A 19,408-nucleotide genomic window follows, 5' to 3' on the forward strand; every position below is an offset into this window, starting at 1 on the left:
AAAAATATTTGCAGGAATTAGGTACGCCTAGTTTAATGAAAAGGAGGACTAGGGGTGACTTGATAGCAGTATTCCAATATCCAAGGGGCTGCCGTAAAGAAGAGATGGTCAATCTATTCTCCAAAGCACTCGAAGGCAGAACAAGAAGCAATGGATGGAAACTAATAATCTAGAAGAGAACCAGCCTAGCACTAAGGAGACATTTCCTGACAGTTAAAACAATTAATCAGTGGAACAACTTGCCTTCAGAAGTTGTGAATACTCCCACACTGGAAGTTTTTAAGAAGAAATTGGACAACCATTTCTCTGAAATGTTATAGGGTTTCCTGCTTGAGCAAGGGTTGGACTAGAAGACCTCAAAGGTCTCTGTTGTTCTGTTAATTTTGTATAGCCATTAAAGTCTTGTGAAGTTCTGGATCTCAGTATAAAACAACTTCAAAAAAAATTCAAAATCATAAGCAGAAATAAAACATTTAACTGATTTTCTTATGTCTCTCTCTTACATACTACCTTAGCAAGCAGCAGCACCTGGTTGCTCCTTACTGATTTAGAAATTTAAGTAAAGTTAAATATATTAGTATTTAGACAGGAGACCACCTGGGAAATCCAGGAGTCAAGGCTAGACCAAGACACAGCAAAAGTATTTTTTTTTTAAAAAAATTGTTTGATGCCACTTTTGTTTATTTTTGGTTTTTTGTGTATTACTTCCCAGAAATAATACATCCCCAAAAGTTGAAGTCTAATTAACTACCAATGCAACAGTAAAGTTAGGCAGCTCAGACAGGTACAATGAGGAGATCACTTGGTTCAACTTGTGCTTTGCTTTGCCACGTGACAAGCAGGCAGGAAAAACATCAGCGAATCACAGTATCACATCAAGAATGGGAAGGATTTGGCTTAGGACAGTCTGTTCGTCATATCTTGGCTCTTTCCTATGCCCCCTATAACCCTATAACCCCTATGGGTTCTATAACCCATCAGGTCAATCCAAATTGAATAAAATAAATCATAAATACATTGGGATCATGAAAAGAGCTCAGTCAAAACTGTGCTTTTATTCGTTATTTTTTCTCCACTTTGTTTTCTTCATTTATATACTCCATAAGTGCAAAATTCCAGATTCCTTGCTTCCATTCAGAAGGCACTTGATTGCAAGTCCAGCAAATAGATTTTGTTGCATTTCTTGCATCACTATTTTCAGATCTTTAGAGAGACAATATCAGAAAGATGGCAGACAAGGCTGACAAGTTTCCAAAGGCATATTGAAACAACTAACCCTCCCCATTATTTGTTTAATGTGCCTCTGATGTGATGGGAAGCAAGACACTTCCCATTTTGTAGTGATAGTTGGATGGTTTTGATGGAAGGAGTAAAATGCCAGTTTAACACTGTACAGCCAAAGATGATTTAATTCTATTGCACTAATAGGATAGGGATAAAATGGTCATGGCAGGAAATAGGATATCTCTAAGACAGACCCAAAGTATTACAGTGATACCAGACATGGAGAATTAGTATTCTGCAGGATCCAATCTGGGTCAGTCACCGGGACCAGAGGTTTTGTCTTCCAAGCTTTCAGACTCATGCTGGAGCCTATCCTCAGGAAAGGAGTCTGAAGGCTCGAAAGACAAAACCTCTGATCCCAATGACCAACTCAAATTGGATCCTGCAACATTATCCTGGGACACGTATATTCGCCTTTATTCATAATTAATATTCTACACATATTCTCTATTTCAATTTCAGGAAGTATAACTAAAGCAATATATTACCAAATATTTGAGACTTGGTTTAGCTGCCTTCTATCATAAACAGTTATTTCAAAGACAATCCTTAAAAGATTTGTGGATATGAAACATAGCCAACTTGTAAGAAAGATAACTACCTATCATCAAGTGTAATTCCATCTTATTTTCAGGAATGCTGCCTGGGAGTAGGAAAAAAATTAAGAGACTTTTACCATCTGCAATAATCATAAGGGAAGGGGGAAGGAAAAGGGAAATGGAAACGAAGGGAATGGAAGGGTGCATTTTGGGAGGAAGATAATTCACAAAGAGACATAAAGTGAGCGAAAGTGATTTAGAGAGGAAATATGTGATTTCATGATTTTGTCTGCTAGAGGATTGGGTAAAAAAAATCTGTTTGGCAGTTAGATACACAGAAAAAGAGAAACACAAGTTACAGGGATAAGTAACTCTTATATTCTGAAAGTGTAAAATGAAAAAAAAATTAAATTTGAAGGTTCTTTTGGTTTTGAAGACCAGGTCACACGGACTTCCTTCCCCATCTACCTGCCACAGATCTCATATTAAGTTTAAGCATAACAATTAGAAGTATAGGCTCAAAAGCAGCTTTCTCAGGTAGAGCAATAGTGCCTTCTAATGCAATTTCTCAATATAGTTACTGATCCCTTGTTGACTTCTTTTCATTTATGTTAATAATGCTTTGGTCCCATTAATGGCATGATAACTTCTAATCTTCTGTTACAGAAGTCTGCAGTGATGAAAGACAGATAATAACTGATTTTTTAATGGGTTTTACAGATCCTACAATATAGAAGCAAGTAATAGAATACATTCATTGATCCTTAGCTTTGAAGAGCTCACGGTTATAATTTCTAGCAAAACAGCTATGAGCACAAGCAAAGCAAGCAACTGCTTAAAGACGCACACACACACACCCATTTCAAAATTGGTTTGTTCCTTCTTGAATAATCTTATTATCTGGGTATTTCTTTCTCTGTTGTCTGGACAACTCCAGCCCTTTCTACATTTCTCTCAATAGCTGGGGCCATGCAGATTTCAAGAGTAAAAATGGATTTTAGAAAGGGCAGAAGCTGGCAGGTTAAATAGTTAGTAATAACTGCTGTTCTGGTTAATGCAGCTGCCACCTATTCTCCACAATGTGAAGTGAGGCATGCAGGTTAGTAAGACAGCAGTGCCTGGTTATTTTATTCCCAAATAGAAGATGCGGCTATAGTTAAAACTCCTCAAAGAGATATAGAACAAAAATATTTACCATTAGAAAACGTCGGGGGGGTAACGTGCTGTTGAAGGTGCCTCTCCCCTGTTTAACATTATAAAAAAGTGGTTTAGAAACAGTGTCCAGCAAGGAGTTTGGCTTCTTAAAAATGTAAATATTCCCAAAGAACAGTTGAATCATAGATTTTCAATGATATCCCTCCCGGGTTCCCCAACTTCACATACAATTCTAGCTAAAACCAAGTCATTTGGCCAATGGATCAATTTCATAATGGTTTCCTTCCTTGTCACCAACAATGTATTTCTCCACTCGGTTCACTAGTATAACTCTCACTTTATTAAAAACCATCTAGTGGGTTTTTATAGGATATATGCAGAGAAGAAAAAGATGTAGACAAGAGACAGAAATTAGTATTCAATACTGTTAGTATTTAAATGTCTTTTCTAGCTAAATGTAAATGCAGCTTTGAAAAAGCTCTTTTTTATCAGAAGATAGATCAATACCTGTGGGTAGAAAGCTGCATGCATGTAAAACAAATTTGACTGTCCACAATAGCAAAGTGAACAAATTATTATGAAGCCTCTAGTAACAAACCAAATTCAGTTTGTGAATTAAGCAGCAGTCTGAAGACACCAGACATGGTAGTCCTAAAAATAGAATTCTAATACATTCATCACAGTGGTGGGTTGCTACCATTTCGGTCTGATTCTTGCGAACCGGTAGTAACGGCGGCAGGAGGCTCCGCCCACCCACCCGGACATTATCACAGACGAACTGTGCATGCACGCGCGCTCCCATTGCAAACCAGTAGCGAAGGTAAGTGGAACCCACCCCTGATTCATCAGCTGAAAAAAGCTCCTACTGCAGTTTAAAATGGGTTTTCTACCCAAAGACTCAAAAATAAAAAAAGAACAATAGAAAAAAAATGATAAGAAAAGGGAAGAAAGTGAATTCACATAGCACTTAGTAACAATGCTTTATTTCTTTAGATGCAAGCTAAATTAATTGATTCATCTAAACTAATCAAACATAAATACAGGTAGTCCTCTTTTACTAAACATAATTGGTCATTAAGCTAAGCAGTCACACAGTAAAATCACAATTGTGCTTATGATCTTCAGCTTTACATTGTTTTACAGACCTGCAAAGGTGTATAGTTGCTAAATGAAGGCTACTTATATAAACTTTCAGCTACACTATGTTTTAAAGTATTTACTAACCTATTCCTATGCATTTTACTTAAAAAGAAATTGCACCAAATTTAATTATTCTAAATGAATAATTACACTCTAACTCTAACCTAATTCTAATAAGTCTACATAGTATACAATATATAGAACTGTAACCTTAATGAATTTAATATAGCCCATCTAATCTTTGTAATAGAGTTTCTAAGGACAGGAATGCATTTTTCAAACCATCATTACTTTAGATCAGGGGTGTCAAACTTGTGGCCAGCAGGCCGGATGCATCATGTGCTGGCCCCGATCAGTTTAGCAAAGGGGGAAAAAGTCCCAATACGTCACATGATGCCACCATGACAACACAAGTTTGACACCCCTACTTTAGATCTTCTGATATACACCTAAAGAGTTGCATCAGTTCATCTAAGATGCATCAGTTCATCTAAGACCCCTGAAAGGTGTCTGTTTCTAGTAGATAATTTATATATTTTCTCTGAGAATTGTATATACTAGATAAGTGATCTGATTCCTAGGGACTATTCATTAGTAAGGTACTCTATGATCTATAATACAATGATGAACAGGCTTTCATAGGTTTCCAAATTACCATCAATTTTCAATAACACCATATCAATATGGTAAAAATAAAAGCAATATGTCCAGCAGCTCCACTATGCTTACTTACATATAGCAAGTTCAACCAAATATTCCCAAATCCTGGTTTCAGGAATTGTTGGAACTAAAGGCCAAATATGTCTTGAATTTGTTCAGTAGCGGGGAAGGGAAGGGAAGGGCTCACTCTTCTCATATGACTGTTCTGAATACTCACCTAAGAAATGAACCTTTGCAGATCTAATTGTTTTATTTTATCCTGATTTAAATTAATGGAGAAGTGAGGTTTGCAGCAGCATTAGGAGACCAACTTCATGAAAGTATCTGCCATTTCTGGAGCATCTCAGAGATGACCCACATTAATGCCTTACACTTGCAAAGTTCACAGAGAAATAGCTAATTGGACAAGCCTAGCCCACAGCTCAACAAGCTGGCAGCAGAAGAGAGCATGCAACTGGGCAGTGCAAACCAAGCATGTGGAACAAATTATTCCAAAGGGAGTAAGAGAGTCATAGCGTCTGAGTGCAGGCTTGTTAGATCTAATGAGAACCAAATCCCAGAGTCAAGTAACATTGTGGAGAAAAGACAGATGTTCCCTGAAAATAGAAAAATGGATACTGATATTCTACCCTCCATTGCTTCATAAAATCTAATGTGCTTGGTAAATAGAACCTTTTTTTGGGGGGTAGGGGGAAGGGCCTCATCATCATACTGCTAATGATCTACTTTCTTAGCTCCCAAGAAATGTAGGCCACTGTTTGAGGATTTTCTTTTGCAGCAATGAAGAGACTGTTTTCTATGTGGTCAGTTTTTCCAGAAAACAATGCCTTTTCTACATCAAATGTAAACATCACCTGCTCTTTTGTGTGTACATCTTTCACAGCATTCTGGCTCCAGTATAATCACCAATCAAACTTAGAAATTATGTCAATATGCTAAATTCTCACTAGAAAGAGTTTGTTGCATCCATAATTATCAAGAATTTTAGATCCCTTTGATGAAATTGTCAGCAAATTTGAACATATAGCTACTTTTCTGGGCACTGTCAATTAGTTAATAATTTTGTTTATAAAATTATTGCACATGAATTGATGCACTATAAGAAATTGATTCAGCTCTTATTGGTGGGTTGCAAATGACTCAAAATCTAAAAGATATCTTAAGTAGGGGAAATGGCTTTGACTAAAAATGAAAACAACAAACTTTGAAAAATCATATAATGAAAGATGGATTCATGCAAATCTGATCAGCAGGTGTGTATGTGTGTATATGTATATACACACTACATATATACTCAATTATATTGACAACTGATGTGTGTCATTCAGTTATGCAGGTTATCTCTGAAGCATTTGATGCCATAATCATAGTATGGCTAGGTTGTTTCAGGCACTGTATTATAGTAATTTTGGTCCTTCTTGGAAAAGCTATTCATTAAGTGGTAAGAGGCAAGTGGTGATTGGTCAAAAGTTATTTACCAAGAATATCATTTTTGGTTTGTGTGTGATGAGCCAGCTTGGTATAATTTTGTGATTAAAGATGCAAGGCTAAAAACCGGGAGATCACGTGTTTTAGTACTTCCCTAGGTACAAAATCTGTTGGGTGTCTTTGGACAAGACGCTTCCCCTCAGCCATAGGAAGAAGGAACCGGTAATAGTAAACCACTTCCAAATATGCTGCCCACAAAACTGCATGGAATTATCCAGGCAATAGTCAGGAGTTGAGGCTGACTTTGGCATGCAGGCATGCATGCGAGCATAAATCATTAGCTAGCTGTAGCTTATAAGAAACCTTCCCTGAAGTTGCCCTGAAGACACAGGTTTACTAAAGACATCCAACAGATACAAACTAACTCATTATCATCTAAATAAAAAAAAATTGTTCAAATTGTTTAAAGCATCTGAATTGGCAATGGAGTGCAAACAAAGTCAAAATTCATAAAGAGGCAGGAGCTTCTTCTGATCAGTTAAAAGACAGAAGAAATTATACTTGTTTTTAAACTTCTGTTTCACAAATCCCAGGTTTCAATATTGACTAAAAATATACCTGCACAGTGCAGATGCGTATGTACTTACTTTTGGATATATCAAAAGTGGTTTTTATATTTGAAAAGGCTGATTTTTTGATACTGTCAATAACTGTCCTTCCATCTCCCACACCATCCAATACAACTGATAAAGCTTCAAGGATAGGAAGTGAAACATCTTCTTCTTTCTTAAAAAATCAGTCCAGTTGCCTTTTCAAAAATAAAAACCGCTTTTGATACAACTATGATTTGGATGACTGAGAATCTTCATAAACACTTATTTTTGGGCAAGTCAAATCTACTCATAGGGACACACGTCTTAAAATCACATCCTTTTGGGACGTCTACAGAATGTTCTACATATAGTTGTCTTTCAAAAATGTCCAAAAGCTTCATCTGGTCCAAGTTATTACAGCCAGACTATTAATCAGAACTAATTATAGAAAACATGTGACTTTTTTTTAAACAATAGTTTCATTGGTCTCAGTTCCACTTTGAGACCCAACTCACTCTATAGTTATAACCTATAAAGCCCTACATAACTATTTTTGAAAGACTATTGGCTTTTAAGATCTTTGGGAGATCTTTTCTCATTGAGAATGTGAGAAAAGGCCTTCCTACCAGTTGCTCCAGATGCTGCTACCACAGGAAGTAAGACAAGGCCAGCTTTTTCTTCTTTGTTTTTTTCTTTTATATGCTTAACAGGCAAAGCTAATTGTATGCAGGCTGACTCCTGGCTTTTTAAGCTAACTTGCTTGCTAAAGTACATTTTAACTGTTTTAATTGATTTATTTTATATTTTAATTCCATTTTAATCTACATTTTATTATTGTTAACAATCCCAAAGGTTATTTCTGACAAGGCATGATTTAAATTCATTAAATAAAGGAAGTATTAGTACCATCGATATGTGAAACACTTTTAAGTTTGTGTTTTCCATTCTGCTGCACAATGTGTGAGACTGGCTGTCTACAAGATGAATGTGTAGCACTTCACTCCCTAATAATTTTTACAAAAGATAAATAGCTGATACTTAAAAGTTAGGAGTATGCTCTTCTCTACCCGTTGACCCTAAGGATAAGGCAACCTTCATTAGGACTGACTCTGCCTAAAAGGAGAAAGTTACTCGCTATTTACATTTTTAAAAGCAGCATTAAAAAGTTGGGCGGAGGAATGAAAAATGCCAGCCACAATCTAATGAAACTGTCATTCAAAGAAGCTGATGGCACTTCCTGCCTTGGTGTGATCTGAAGGGGACCTGTATTAGACAACCTGTTCAACTCTTCAAATACACCACATTCAATTTCCAAGGGAGTGAGTTTGCATGTAGAAACTTTATTCCTTGTGAAATGATGAAAGATGTCAGTGGAAATGAAGGTTCAGAAGGGGGAGTTATAGCTATTAAATGAAAAGGGGCAGTTATAAATATCAAAAGAGGTATCTTAACCCTTTGCCTAACTATAAATCTATCCCTGTGCTTCCCTCCTGGGAGAGTGGGACTGGAGGTTTGTTAATAACCCCTGACTGCACAATTCAACAGTGTTTTCCATGCAGAGCAGCAATGAGCAGAAAATACACTACAGTACACATGAGTGGGATGCTTCAGCTGTTACTTCTTTCCTTCGCATTCATATAGTTGGCAAAAACCAATCAGAAGACAAACTCAAATTATGTAGCCAGCTTCTCAGGTCAATGAAGAGCTGTCCCAGATGGCAAATTCCCTCCATATCCAATTAGGAGAGAATAGACAGGCCAGAAGCATCTTTATTGTTTATTTAAAGACCCTGGAGGTCACCATCTATGACTGCTGGATCTAAATCTGAACTCCAGGAAATTTAAGAGTTTTACATTTATGGAGCTGCAGGAGGACTTTTCCCAGAGTTTGTTGTGAAAATCAGGTTAAAGTGTTTTCCAAGTTATTCAGCATGTGGGTGAGATCCTGTTAAACTATAAAGGAGTCAGATTTCCAACTGAGTATATTTATTCATGAAGGAAGCACAATGAAGTTCAATAGTCAAATTATTTTCGCATAAAGTGAAGTATAACCTGACAAACAATTATTACCTCTTAGGAATGAAAACTGTACTAATCAGTCATCAAACCACCAAAGGGCACACTCCAGTTTTGATTTTGCCAATACTCCAACAAAGAAAAAAACCCACCAGAATGAGTATTCTCTGGAGAATAAGCAATTCAAAATGAGCTACAATACAGATATTACAATTGCACATTTGTTGCATTGTAATATCTATACCTGGAAAGCAAACACAATAAGCAATATAATGAAACGGGCACTGATACAGAATTTCTTGAAAGCAGAACAAATGAAAGGAATTGTCTGCTAGCATTAATATGAACTCAGTTACGGCATTCAGAGTGGATGGTTTATGTAAAATAAGAGCCACCAATGAACATGAACAAAAAATTAAAAATAATAATACAAGGACAAAAAGAAAGGAATAGCTCAAACACAATATAATCAGTGAAGCAAAAATTACACATAATTAGAATTTCATTTAAGGAAACAGAAAAGTTAAGCAATATTCCATAAGAGAAAACTAAAAATGAATCTTGGTTCATATTCAAGGTCTTTCAGGCAGCATTCTAAATTTATATTAGGTTGACTCAAATTACTTGGATTTATTTCCAAATATATTTGTTTAGAATCCAGGTGACAATTGCTCTGGACTAAAACTGTCCATATGCAACCAAAATAATAGTACTAAATGAATGATTTGAAATATAAACCAGCTGTATTCCAGCTACTACTTCTACAGAGAAGCTCTTATATTATTCTAATCTTCAGGGCAAGATTAGTGCAATTAAGTACGATTACATGGATTGTTAAGTAAAAGTTCTTGCATATCATCAAGGGATAGAGTATACGCAGGCTGGCTTAATTTAGGTCTAGATTCCAGCAAGAAATTGCTACAGAAATTATGCATTTTTCCAGAGACTCAGACCACACAGCATATTCAGTTGAAGGGAACTGTTTTCAAATCAATTAAGACAGAACAAAAAGAGAAACATTTACAGTATTTTCTGTTTTGATTACTTTTTATGTGGAACTTCATAAAAGTAATCTCTTAAAATGCATAGGCATCAGAAGCTGGTAAAAGATTCATGTGTGCTCTCCAGTATTATTATTCTAAAAGTCATACAAAAATACCCAATCATATTGTTTTACTGTAACAGTTATTCTCAGATTGAACCTTTATAATGTCAATTTTTTTGGTTTGAATAGCCTGCTTTACTCTAGTAATACCTTTCCAACTCTTTCCAAGAGATCAGAGGATATTATAGTCAAGCCAGAATAGTACCTTGAACCAGTGGTGAAATGTAAAATTTGTTACTACCGGTTCTGTGGGCGTGGCTTGGTGGGGGGTAAGGTGACTGGGTGGGTGTGGCCAACTTTTTTTTTTTTTTTACTTTTAAAAGCATTTTTTCTACAACCTCTTTGGCCAAAGAGGTTGTAGAAAAAATGCTTTTAAAAGCCTCTGATGATCCCAGCCGAGCTGCGCAATCATCAGAGCCTTTTTTTTTACTTTTAAAAGCATTTTTTCAGCTGAAGAGGTTGTAGAAAAAATGCTTTTAAAAGGCTCTGATGATCCCAGCTGAGCAGCGCGATCATCAGAGCCTTTTTTTTTTACTTTTAAAAGCATTTTTTCAGCCGAAGAGGTTGTAGAAAAAATGCTTTTAAAAGGCTCTGATGATCCCAGCTGAGCAGCGCGATCATCAGAGGCTTTTTTTTATACTTTTAAAAGCATTTTTTTTGGCCGAAGAGATTGTAGAAAAAATGCTTTTAAAAGTAAAAAAAAAAAAGCCTCTGATAATCGCGCGGCCCAGCTGGGCATGGGGGGGGAGGGATTTTTGCTACCGGTTCTCCAAACCACCCACTGCCATTGCTATTGGATCAGGCAATCCGGTCCAAACCGGGAGCATTTCACCCCTGCCTTGAACATGATAAGACTTCATTCAATACATTTACAATTCTATGATTTCCTTGATTTAAGTATTCCTAATAGAATACATTTGTGAGAAATCAGAAAATGCAATCAATTATGGTATTAGGTGAAATAGAAATTAACAAATACAAATGTAATAATTTTAAGCTATGTTTATTGATTAGTCATATGAACAGGAATTATATTGTATTTTTTAAAAAAATGTTTTAGAAATCAGGCACCTAGAGTGAAAGAAAGGATGCAGGATTTTCTTCCCTTGCTCAATCAAGTCAAATCCTGGATAGCTCTGCAGACAAAAGCACTGTAATTTAACACCAGCTATCTGCAATTAAAGTGAGTTCGAATCTTGCCAGGCTCAAGGTTGACTCAGCCTTCCATCCTTTCTAAGGTAGGTAAATTGAGGACCCAGTTTGTGGGGGCAATAAGCTGACTTTGTATAAAATATACAAAAGTATGAAGGCTATTGCTTAACGCACTGTAAGCCGCCCCGAGTCTCCGGAGAAGGGTGGCATATAAATCAATTTTTTTTTAAAAAAAAATCCAGTTTGACCTGATTGAACCTGTAGAATTTTACATCTAGACTTCTGTTAACTAGATCTATGAGGATAGCGATTACTGGCAATTTCCCACTGAGGGACTTTCTTAGGTCAGGATCGAGCTATCAGTAAAGAAAGGCCTAGTAACAGTGCACTCCCAATTATATTGAACCTTCTCTGTTGAGTTAGCTCTGAGAAATAAGAAGCAACCTATTTTAAAAACAGTTTGATATATGAACTATAAATTCCAAATTAGTTGAGTAGTTTACTCAACTAACTCTTGTTACCAATTAAAACAAAATGTTCATTATTATAATTCCTATTATAACTCCTAAACCCACTGAGCACAATCCCATCTGCTAATATTCCCAACAGGGGGAAAAATCTATATTCTGTTTGTGAAATTTGAAGCATAGCTAAGTAGGAATGCTTCTTCCTAGCTAAGAGGCAAATTCTGTAAAAACATTTAGAAGATTTTGTTCAAAATATTCCAGGGATGCTTTTTCTGTTTAGCTAAATACAGCAGTGCAAGATCCATGATGGACATTTTCATATTTTAAAGTTACCTTACTATACTAATTTACCTGGGGAAAATTTTCAATAAACTGAATGGATCTTTAACCCCATATTCAGATATTGCAAGGACACAATACAGAGGTATATAGTGTGCATATACTGTTACTGTATGTATACACCTGCATGAACTATTTACCTCAGTTTGATATCTCCTTTTTCGAATATGAATTAAAAATGCTTTGAATAAGTTACAATTTGCACATTTATATTTTTCTTTATAGGGGAAGAGTACAGGAGAAAATAAATGGCTTCCACTGAGAAAATACCATAGAGGAAAGTGTTAAACTCCCCTCCCTTGACATGGCAGCTATAAAACAGATTTAAAAGTTGTCGTTCTGCTCTTAAAAACAATGGAAGCTCTCATCATTCTTCTGGTATGATTCTTAGAGACAGAGCATGACTGAATTGGTCTTCTGAGCACTCAACTTCAAATAATTGGAACAGCGAAAGTCAGTACTGTACTAAAAAGCCTCCTGCAATGTCAATCTGACATTTCAACAATGTCAATCTGACATTTCATACATGACAAACACTGAAAAAAGAGAATCAATCTAAAGAACTCTCTATGTAGAGATTATTATCAGTCATTCCACCATCAGGATTCTTCACATCCTCTATGTGATAGATCTGTGCAATTCAACATGGATTTTATGTTGTTGTTGAGAACTAAACGTGTTAAATCAATATAATAAAACTCAACAAATATCACACAAATATTTTCTTTGCAGCCCAGCTCAGAAAAGCAGAAATAAAGAATAAGCAAGCATGCACATGCAATTCTGAATAAGAATTTGATGCATTTATTATTAAAATATATACATATGATAAAAATGGCACTGTATACAAGTAGTCCTCAACTTACAATTGGGACTGGAATTTCTGTCATAAATTGTTTCAGTCTTAAGCCAAATCATTACTGGACCTAATTTTATGACTAATTTTATGACATCTTTAAGTCGATGTTATGCAGTTGTAAGTGCAAATCCTGTTAACCAATGGCTTTCTTTTGCCATGAATCACGTTCATGTGACCATAGGATGCTGCAACCAGTCATAAATGCAATCCAACTGCTCAATGCTCAAATTATGATCATGTCACCATAGGGACAGGACAAAGCTTTAAGTTCAAATTTAGGGTCGTAACTGACTTTTTTGGAGAATGTTAATTAAACTGTCATTAAGCAATTAGTCGTAAATTGAAGACAATCTGTATTATCTTTTTTCCTTTCAACCATTCAGATTGAAATAGCAGTTCTCAATAATTCTGATTCTGCACTTTTCTGAATTCTATGATGCAATTCTTCATTTTAAAATATTGCAAAATATATTACAGATTTTACAGTGCGTATAAAATAAATATTTTACAATAATTTATTTATACAGTAATAGGATAACTAGATTTATCAAAGGAGATATGTAAAACTCACACAGACCAAATCCTTGAATTTGTCTATTTCATTTCATAAAGGTCCCTACTGTATGTACATTCAAATAGTGACCAGTTAAGGAGAAAAGTACCTCCCAGACTGCCCAGAGGATTCTGTCTTTCTATGTGGAATAAGAAGCGGAGTACTCTCACCACCATTTTGTTTGGCCTCTGAACAGGCCAGATTTTTTAAAGAAACTATCCTATACCATCCCTGTATAATTTATAGTAAAAAATTAGAAATAAAACAAATGATATACCTTGGTCTATCATTTTCATCAGGAGAATTTTCTCTCTCTAAATGTATGTATGGGAGGGGGACAGAAAGTGGATGCCAATAAAAATACACAATATAAAATTGGCAACCTTTTCTGGACTGAAAGAGGGATTGAGCTCAGTTCTGTTTCTCCTAACTTTGACAGATTCACCCAACAGTAGGAACTCTTATACTCTCAGAGGGCAAAGCCATTATATCAAAAGTTGGAGGGTGAGATGGCAGAAGTAACTGATATCTATCATGTTATTGTGCTGTTTAGCCCAACAATTTATGGTGCATCAAGGACCATGAATTATCAATTTAAGCTGTCTGGCCCAATGATTCTTTACTATCTGGCATCACAGGTACTATTTTATTGGGTAGATACTTTTCCCTCTTATCTTCTATCTGCACAATAGCTTTATGAGGATCAGAGGCAATGAATTATGACGACAATGTATTTGATTAATCTGAATGAAATGTTGTCAGTAATATTACACTGAAGTTGTTTTAAGATACCCTAAATTATGATTTCACACGCTTGCTTTGAAGCAAAGCTTATGTAGCTCTCACTTACCTATGCATGTTTTCCCATCAGAGTGTAGCACAAACCTCACATGGCAACCACATTTTGGACCTTGATCTGTATCATCACAGGTGTGCTGACAACCTCCATTACCATAGTTGCAAGTCACTGAGAGGTGTAAGAGAAGAAGAAAGAAATAATTCCAAACATTATTATCACACTTGCCGAACCAAAAAGCTATGTTTGCACAATACCGTAATGCAGAGCTAACTAAATCACCTTTATTGAATTAATCCAGCTGCTTGGGTTCATACATCACACTAGGCTAAAATGTTGCAGTCTGGTTTGCATTCAATGTATTACGCAAACAAAGCCCAAACAGGTTCAAGCTGCCAAATTTCTTGAAATAATTAAGAATTACTGGATAAAACTTTAGGCACTTCAAAATCACTCATAAAATCATCCAGAAGTATAACATGATTAACAGTAGATCAATACCAACAGGGGGAAAAATAATATGGGATGGGGATGCTGGGATTTTGAAAATTTGTATAATTTTCAAATAGTGATATGTCATAGATGGTGATAGTGATATGTCATAGATCGGAAAGCAAACAGATGCTATAGATGTTAGTTTTGGGGGGAAAATGATGAAAAACAATCCATTAATGCTTTCTGTTCAAAAATGGTCAAGCTATGATGCCTCTGTGTCATTTCTTGTATTTTTTATGAAAACTTTTTAAAGAATTACACTGCATTTAACTTTTTCTTTCCTGCCATAATCCTTTCAATTTAGTGGAATTTAAAATAGCAAGTGCATTTGCACAAAAGTTCAAACATGTCAATTAATTTATTTTAGCAGCATCTATATACAATCTCATCACAAGGTAAGTCTTGCAAACTTAAGGTTTCTTTTATGAAAAAACTGTCCCTCTTTCATCTGAACATCATATTACATATTCAGAGGATACAACTGGCTGTATGGGTGCAACTACACAAAGTAATGTTAGCAGTTATAATTCTATGATGTCCTCCTCTATGATAAAGTACACTTCTAGCAAAGATCCGCTATTTCTATATTAGTGTTTCTAAAACAACCAACTGCTATTTCTTTGACAAAGGTTCCCCAGGTAAACACTTACATTTGCAATCTCGTTGATTCTTAGTGAGCTCAAAACCAGGTCGACATTCACAGGCAATGCCACCTTTGGGGGTCTCACGGCAGATGTGTGCACAACCATGATTCTTGTTCATGCAATTCATTCCTTCTAAAAGAGAAAAGAAGCAACATGAAAGCTACCCAGGCAACACAAGAAACAAGAAATAGCAATAAGAATATATAATGATGACAGTTCATTCTTGCCTAGCTAACCTCTTTATCGATCAACCTAAAGCAAATTTTAATAAATTCAATAGGATTTACCCTCAAGGAACTGCACACAACTGTAGCCATTTTGTTAAGATGACTGCAATTACCTTCAAAATACAGTCACTTTTTAGAACTAGAACTTTTAAGATTCACTAGTTTCAGAAATAACTAAGGCTTTAATTCATTACAGATATATGAATTAACATATACTGAATACAACACATTATCTTGATTTAAAGATAAAAATGACCTGTGGTCAATCCATATCCCCTGAAATCTTGCCTTAAAGGAAAATTTCTGGAAATAGAAAAGAAAAATGAAAATTACCTCCTAACAGTTCACCGAGAGATCATTTGGTGTACTATAGTCACGTTATGCCATAATTTAAAGATATTAATTGACCTATTAAATTAAAATTGTGAGATATCCTGTATGTAGAGCTGATTAACCAGTACCAATATCTTACTATGTCCAACCCTTAGTATGTAGTTTTCTCATCATGTATCCACCCTCAGAGCAATGAACCCTCTCTATTATGTCCCTTAGTCTATGCCTTCTCCTTATTATATCAGCAGTCCAGAAACTCTCAGTCAAAATCCCTGATTTGTTGATCAAAGATGCTACAGGCTTCAGTGTTGTTTCCTCAGCAGAGTCCAAAAGCCTCTCAGGCTTTGTCAATAATGGGAATCAGCCAAAGCAGCATTAGCTACAAACATTGCCGTCTGACCTATCTAAGCTGCGAACAAAACAGGGTGCTGCTGAGTCACATCCTTAGATTGTTTATGCTTTGTTTGGACTTGAAGGACACCAAGTTCTGGGCTTTAGCCTCCATCTCTTCATATTGGCAACCCACTGTAAGCAGCAATCAGAGCCAACAGGGCCATGCCCTCTGCATCATGGCCTGAGTATGCTGAAGAATACTAGGATCCATATGGACTAGGCCTGCCTACTTCATTGCACAAGGCAGTTGTTGGGTCTAAATGAGATAAAAAGTATTTGTGAGTAAAACAGACCTACCACAGGAGTGAAACTAAAGTCAATCTGTGATGTAGAAAGACACTTATTTCAGAGATAGAATAATTTTAGTGATACTTTATTACGTTTCATGTGGTTGTTTTTATTACATTCTCTTTACATATTTTTATTGCCCATTAGCCTGATCATCCCATTTAGACAAAGACAAGCTATCAAACACTCATAGTTGCCTAGTGAACATGGCTATATTCTAGACCAAGTGTGTCAAACTCAAGGCCTGGGGGCCAGATCCAGCCCGTGGGGTACTTAGATCTGGCCTGAGGGGCCACCCTGGAAACAGCAAAGGACCAGCCCACGGTGCTTCTGCCAGAGAAAATGGACTACCAAGCTTCGTGCGAGTTGACACGCCATTTTCAGCTGCAACGGCCTCATGCAACCCTCGGTCAGTGAAAACAGAGCTTGGGAGGGCCACACGCAGCCCTCCTGAGCTCCGTTTTCACTGGCCGAGGATTGTAGGAGGCCGTCGCAGCTGAAAACGGAGCTCAGGAGCCTGTTTTTGCTGGCAAACCACTCGAGCCACCATAGGCCCCCAACAGGAGTGACATCGAGCTGGCCACATCCACCCCGGCCCCCTGAGGTCAAACACAACCCTGATGTGGCCCTCAATAAAATGGAGTTTGACACCCTTGTTCTAAACCATCTGGAGTCACATCTGAGAAAATAATGTATTCCAACTTAATAATGTAGAGAACATTCCAGTGGAAAATACTTGAAAGATTCCAGTAATTAATCAATTCCAGTAATTAACCAAAGGGATAATCATTATTCCAAGACACGAGAGTAAAAAAAATGGAGACTATTTCATGTCAAGAGGCACTAAAATATATTATTTGAGCAGAACCAGTGCAACGGCTTCCCTGGTCATCAGCTTGGACAAGGAGGAAGAGCCAGCTTTGGGGATGTCAGAGGGGGACGCAGAGGAGTGCCAAGTCGTTGTAGAGGATTCCGAGCCAGGAGTGGAGAGGCCAGGCAGAATGGAGAGGTTGCAGGAGGATTGGCCGGATGAACAGCTGACTGAGCAAGGAAAAGGAGAGGTGTAGCTACAGCTGGAGAGCTCAGAGGCCCGGGGGGTGGGGGGTGGAGAGAGATAGGAGAAGGTGTACAGCTGTAGCTGGCCAGCAGAGATGAGAAGAAATTGCCTCCTCCACCTGATCCATGAATATGCAGCGCTGAGAGGAGGCAGGCACAATGGAGGTCAGGAAGGCTACTCATAAGGCGGCAGCCTCGCCCCTCTTGAGCTGCGCCAACCAGCGGCTATTTAGCCCAGCACATGGAGTAAAGCGAAGCTGAGAACAACTTGTCAGCTTCTTGCTACACATTTGTTCAGTTGTTATGATTCTTAATGTGGATTCAGATCTTGACTCTGCTGCCGGATTTGGACTATGCTTCTCAGACTTGGGACTTTGCTCCTGGAAACTTGGACTTGGATTTTGGTGATTTGTGCTCAGATTGTGGAATTGTTTTGACTCTGAACTTGGGGAGAGGGGTCTTTTTTCAGTGTAACTTCGAACAGTCACTAAGCAAAAGATTGAAAGTCGAAGACTACCTGTTCACCAAACTGAATGCTCTTCATATACTTATTTTCAGTATTTATATATTATTTAATACAGAACATAGTTTTTCTTTCACTCTCAAACATTGGGCAGTGTCAAACTGAAAGAAGGAAGCATAAAGGAAAAGAAAAAACAGCTGATCAAAGATATCACATATCACACCAAGACAATCCTTAGTATATTATCTTTCTGTCATATAGCTTTCTGTTTCTTAGATTATTTCGCACTGAAAGCTCCCTCTCCTTTCCCACATTGGAGATATGGAATTGATTCAGGATGTCAGGTTAAACATCTGTATAGTCAAACACTGAACCAGTCAGTGCAACAGCTGAACAAATTAAATTTTCACTCTACAACAACAGGAATAGGGATTTTATTAGGAAGACTTAACAGACGCAACCAAATCAAATAGATAGCTGCAGAACTAACTCAACTCAGATTTCACAGGATGTCGGCACCAATCTGGATCTCTTTCATTCCTGACTACTACTGTTAGTCTTGGCAGATGACAACATCTTTTAGCAGGAGAGGGTTCAGCTTTGCGTTTTCAGTTCCTTAACTGCCAGAGAATTTCTGACAAAAGCAGCTCTTTTAACAGGATCCATGCATTCCCAAAAGAGCACTTCAGTGAATATCATATGTTCATTTTTAATTCCCAACATGAAGATATTTAACATTTATATTTTTTTAAAAAATTTTTTTAAAGAATCTCTTCTCTCTAAACCTAACCAACATTGCCATTATCGCTGTCTATATCCTGGTTTTGCAACTTTCTAAACCAGTAAGGAAGTAGGGTATGAATTGAAGGGAAGGAAGCAAAATAGAACATTTGGTATAAAAGGCATCAAACTGAATTTAAAGGAAGTGAACCATGCAGTCAAGAATAACTGAAGCATGGTATGGATTCTGGAAAGTGTTTTGAATTTTTTTTAAAAAACATTTATTCTATTATTTCACTTTCTTAGAAGCAGAATAGAAGCTTGCTTACTGGTCAATACTAAATCCTCTGGAGCATTAAAACTGCCGCTTCCGAACGCTCTTCTGATTATCCCTAAGAGACATCTCATGTTAAGAGACGCCTATGTCTTAATACCAGTATCTAGTTAGCAACAACTGATTTCTTCCTTTCATGATCATATTGGAAATCCAAGGTTTCTCATGCTGTTTTACAGCAGAGCAACCAGAGAAACTGAAGAAGACATCTGGCTAATTCAGCTTATTGCCAATCAATCTTTTAAAATACCTGGTGTTTTGCAAAAACATTTCAATTGTCTAAAATTAATTAACAGTAACATATTCAATTAAAATGATATCTTAGTACTTGGGACAGATGCACTGGCTATGTTTCAAATTCTAATCTACT

At 36.7% G+C, this 19,408-nt stretch overlaps 1 protein-coding gene across 12 annotated transcripts in view; it reads right to left on the reverse strand.

Moving 5' to 3' along the window:
* The window catches only part of SCUBE3 (signal peptide, CUB domain and EGF like domain containing 3), a 121,390-nt gene that overhangs the window by 38,495 nt on the left and 63,487 nt on the right, over positions 1-19,408 (reverse strand). For 3 of the 12 annotated variants that reach the window (XM_087891008.1, XM_034414590.2, XM_034414596.2), the window contains 4 exons: positions 15,231-15,356; positions 14,140-14,256; positions 3,019-3,066; positions 1,886-1,927 (listed from right to left, as the gene is read on the reverse strand). In XM_087891008.1, the coding sequence (XP_087747134.1) occupies positions 1,886-1,927; positions 3,019-3,066; positions 14,140-14,256; positions 15,231-15,356 (333 nt within the window). The remainder of the gene's footprint in view (positions 1-1,885; positions 1,928-3,018; positions 3,067-14,139; positions 14,257-15,230; positions 15,357-19,408) is intronic. The other 9 variants (XM_087891010.1, XM_034414592.3, XM_087891011.1 and 6 more) reach the window with 5 other exon arrangements.

The sequence above is a fragment of the Pantherophis guttatus genome, chromosome 3 (genome assembly GCF_059756535.1).
Source record: "Pantherophis guttatus breed Tessera chromosome 3, ASM5975653v1, whole genome shotgun sequence".
Classification (NCBI taxonomy): Eukaryota; Metazoa; Chordata; class Lepidosauria; order Squamata; family Colubridae; genus Pantherophis; species Pantherophis guttatus.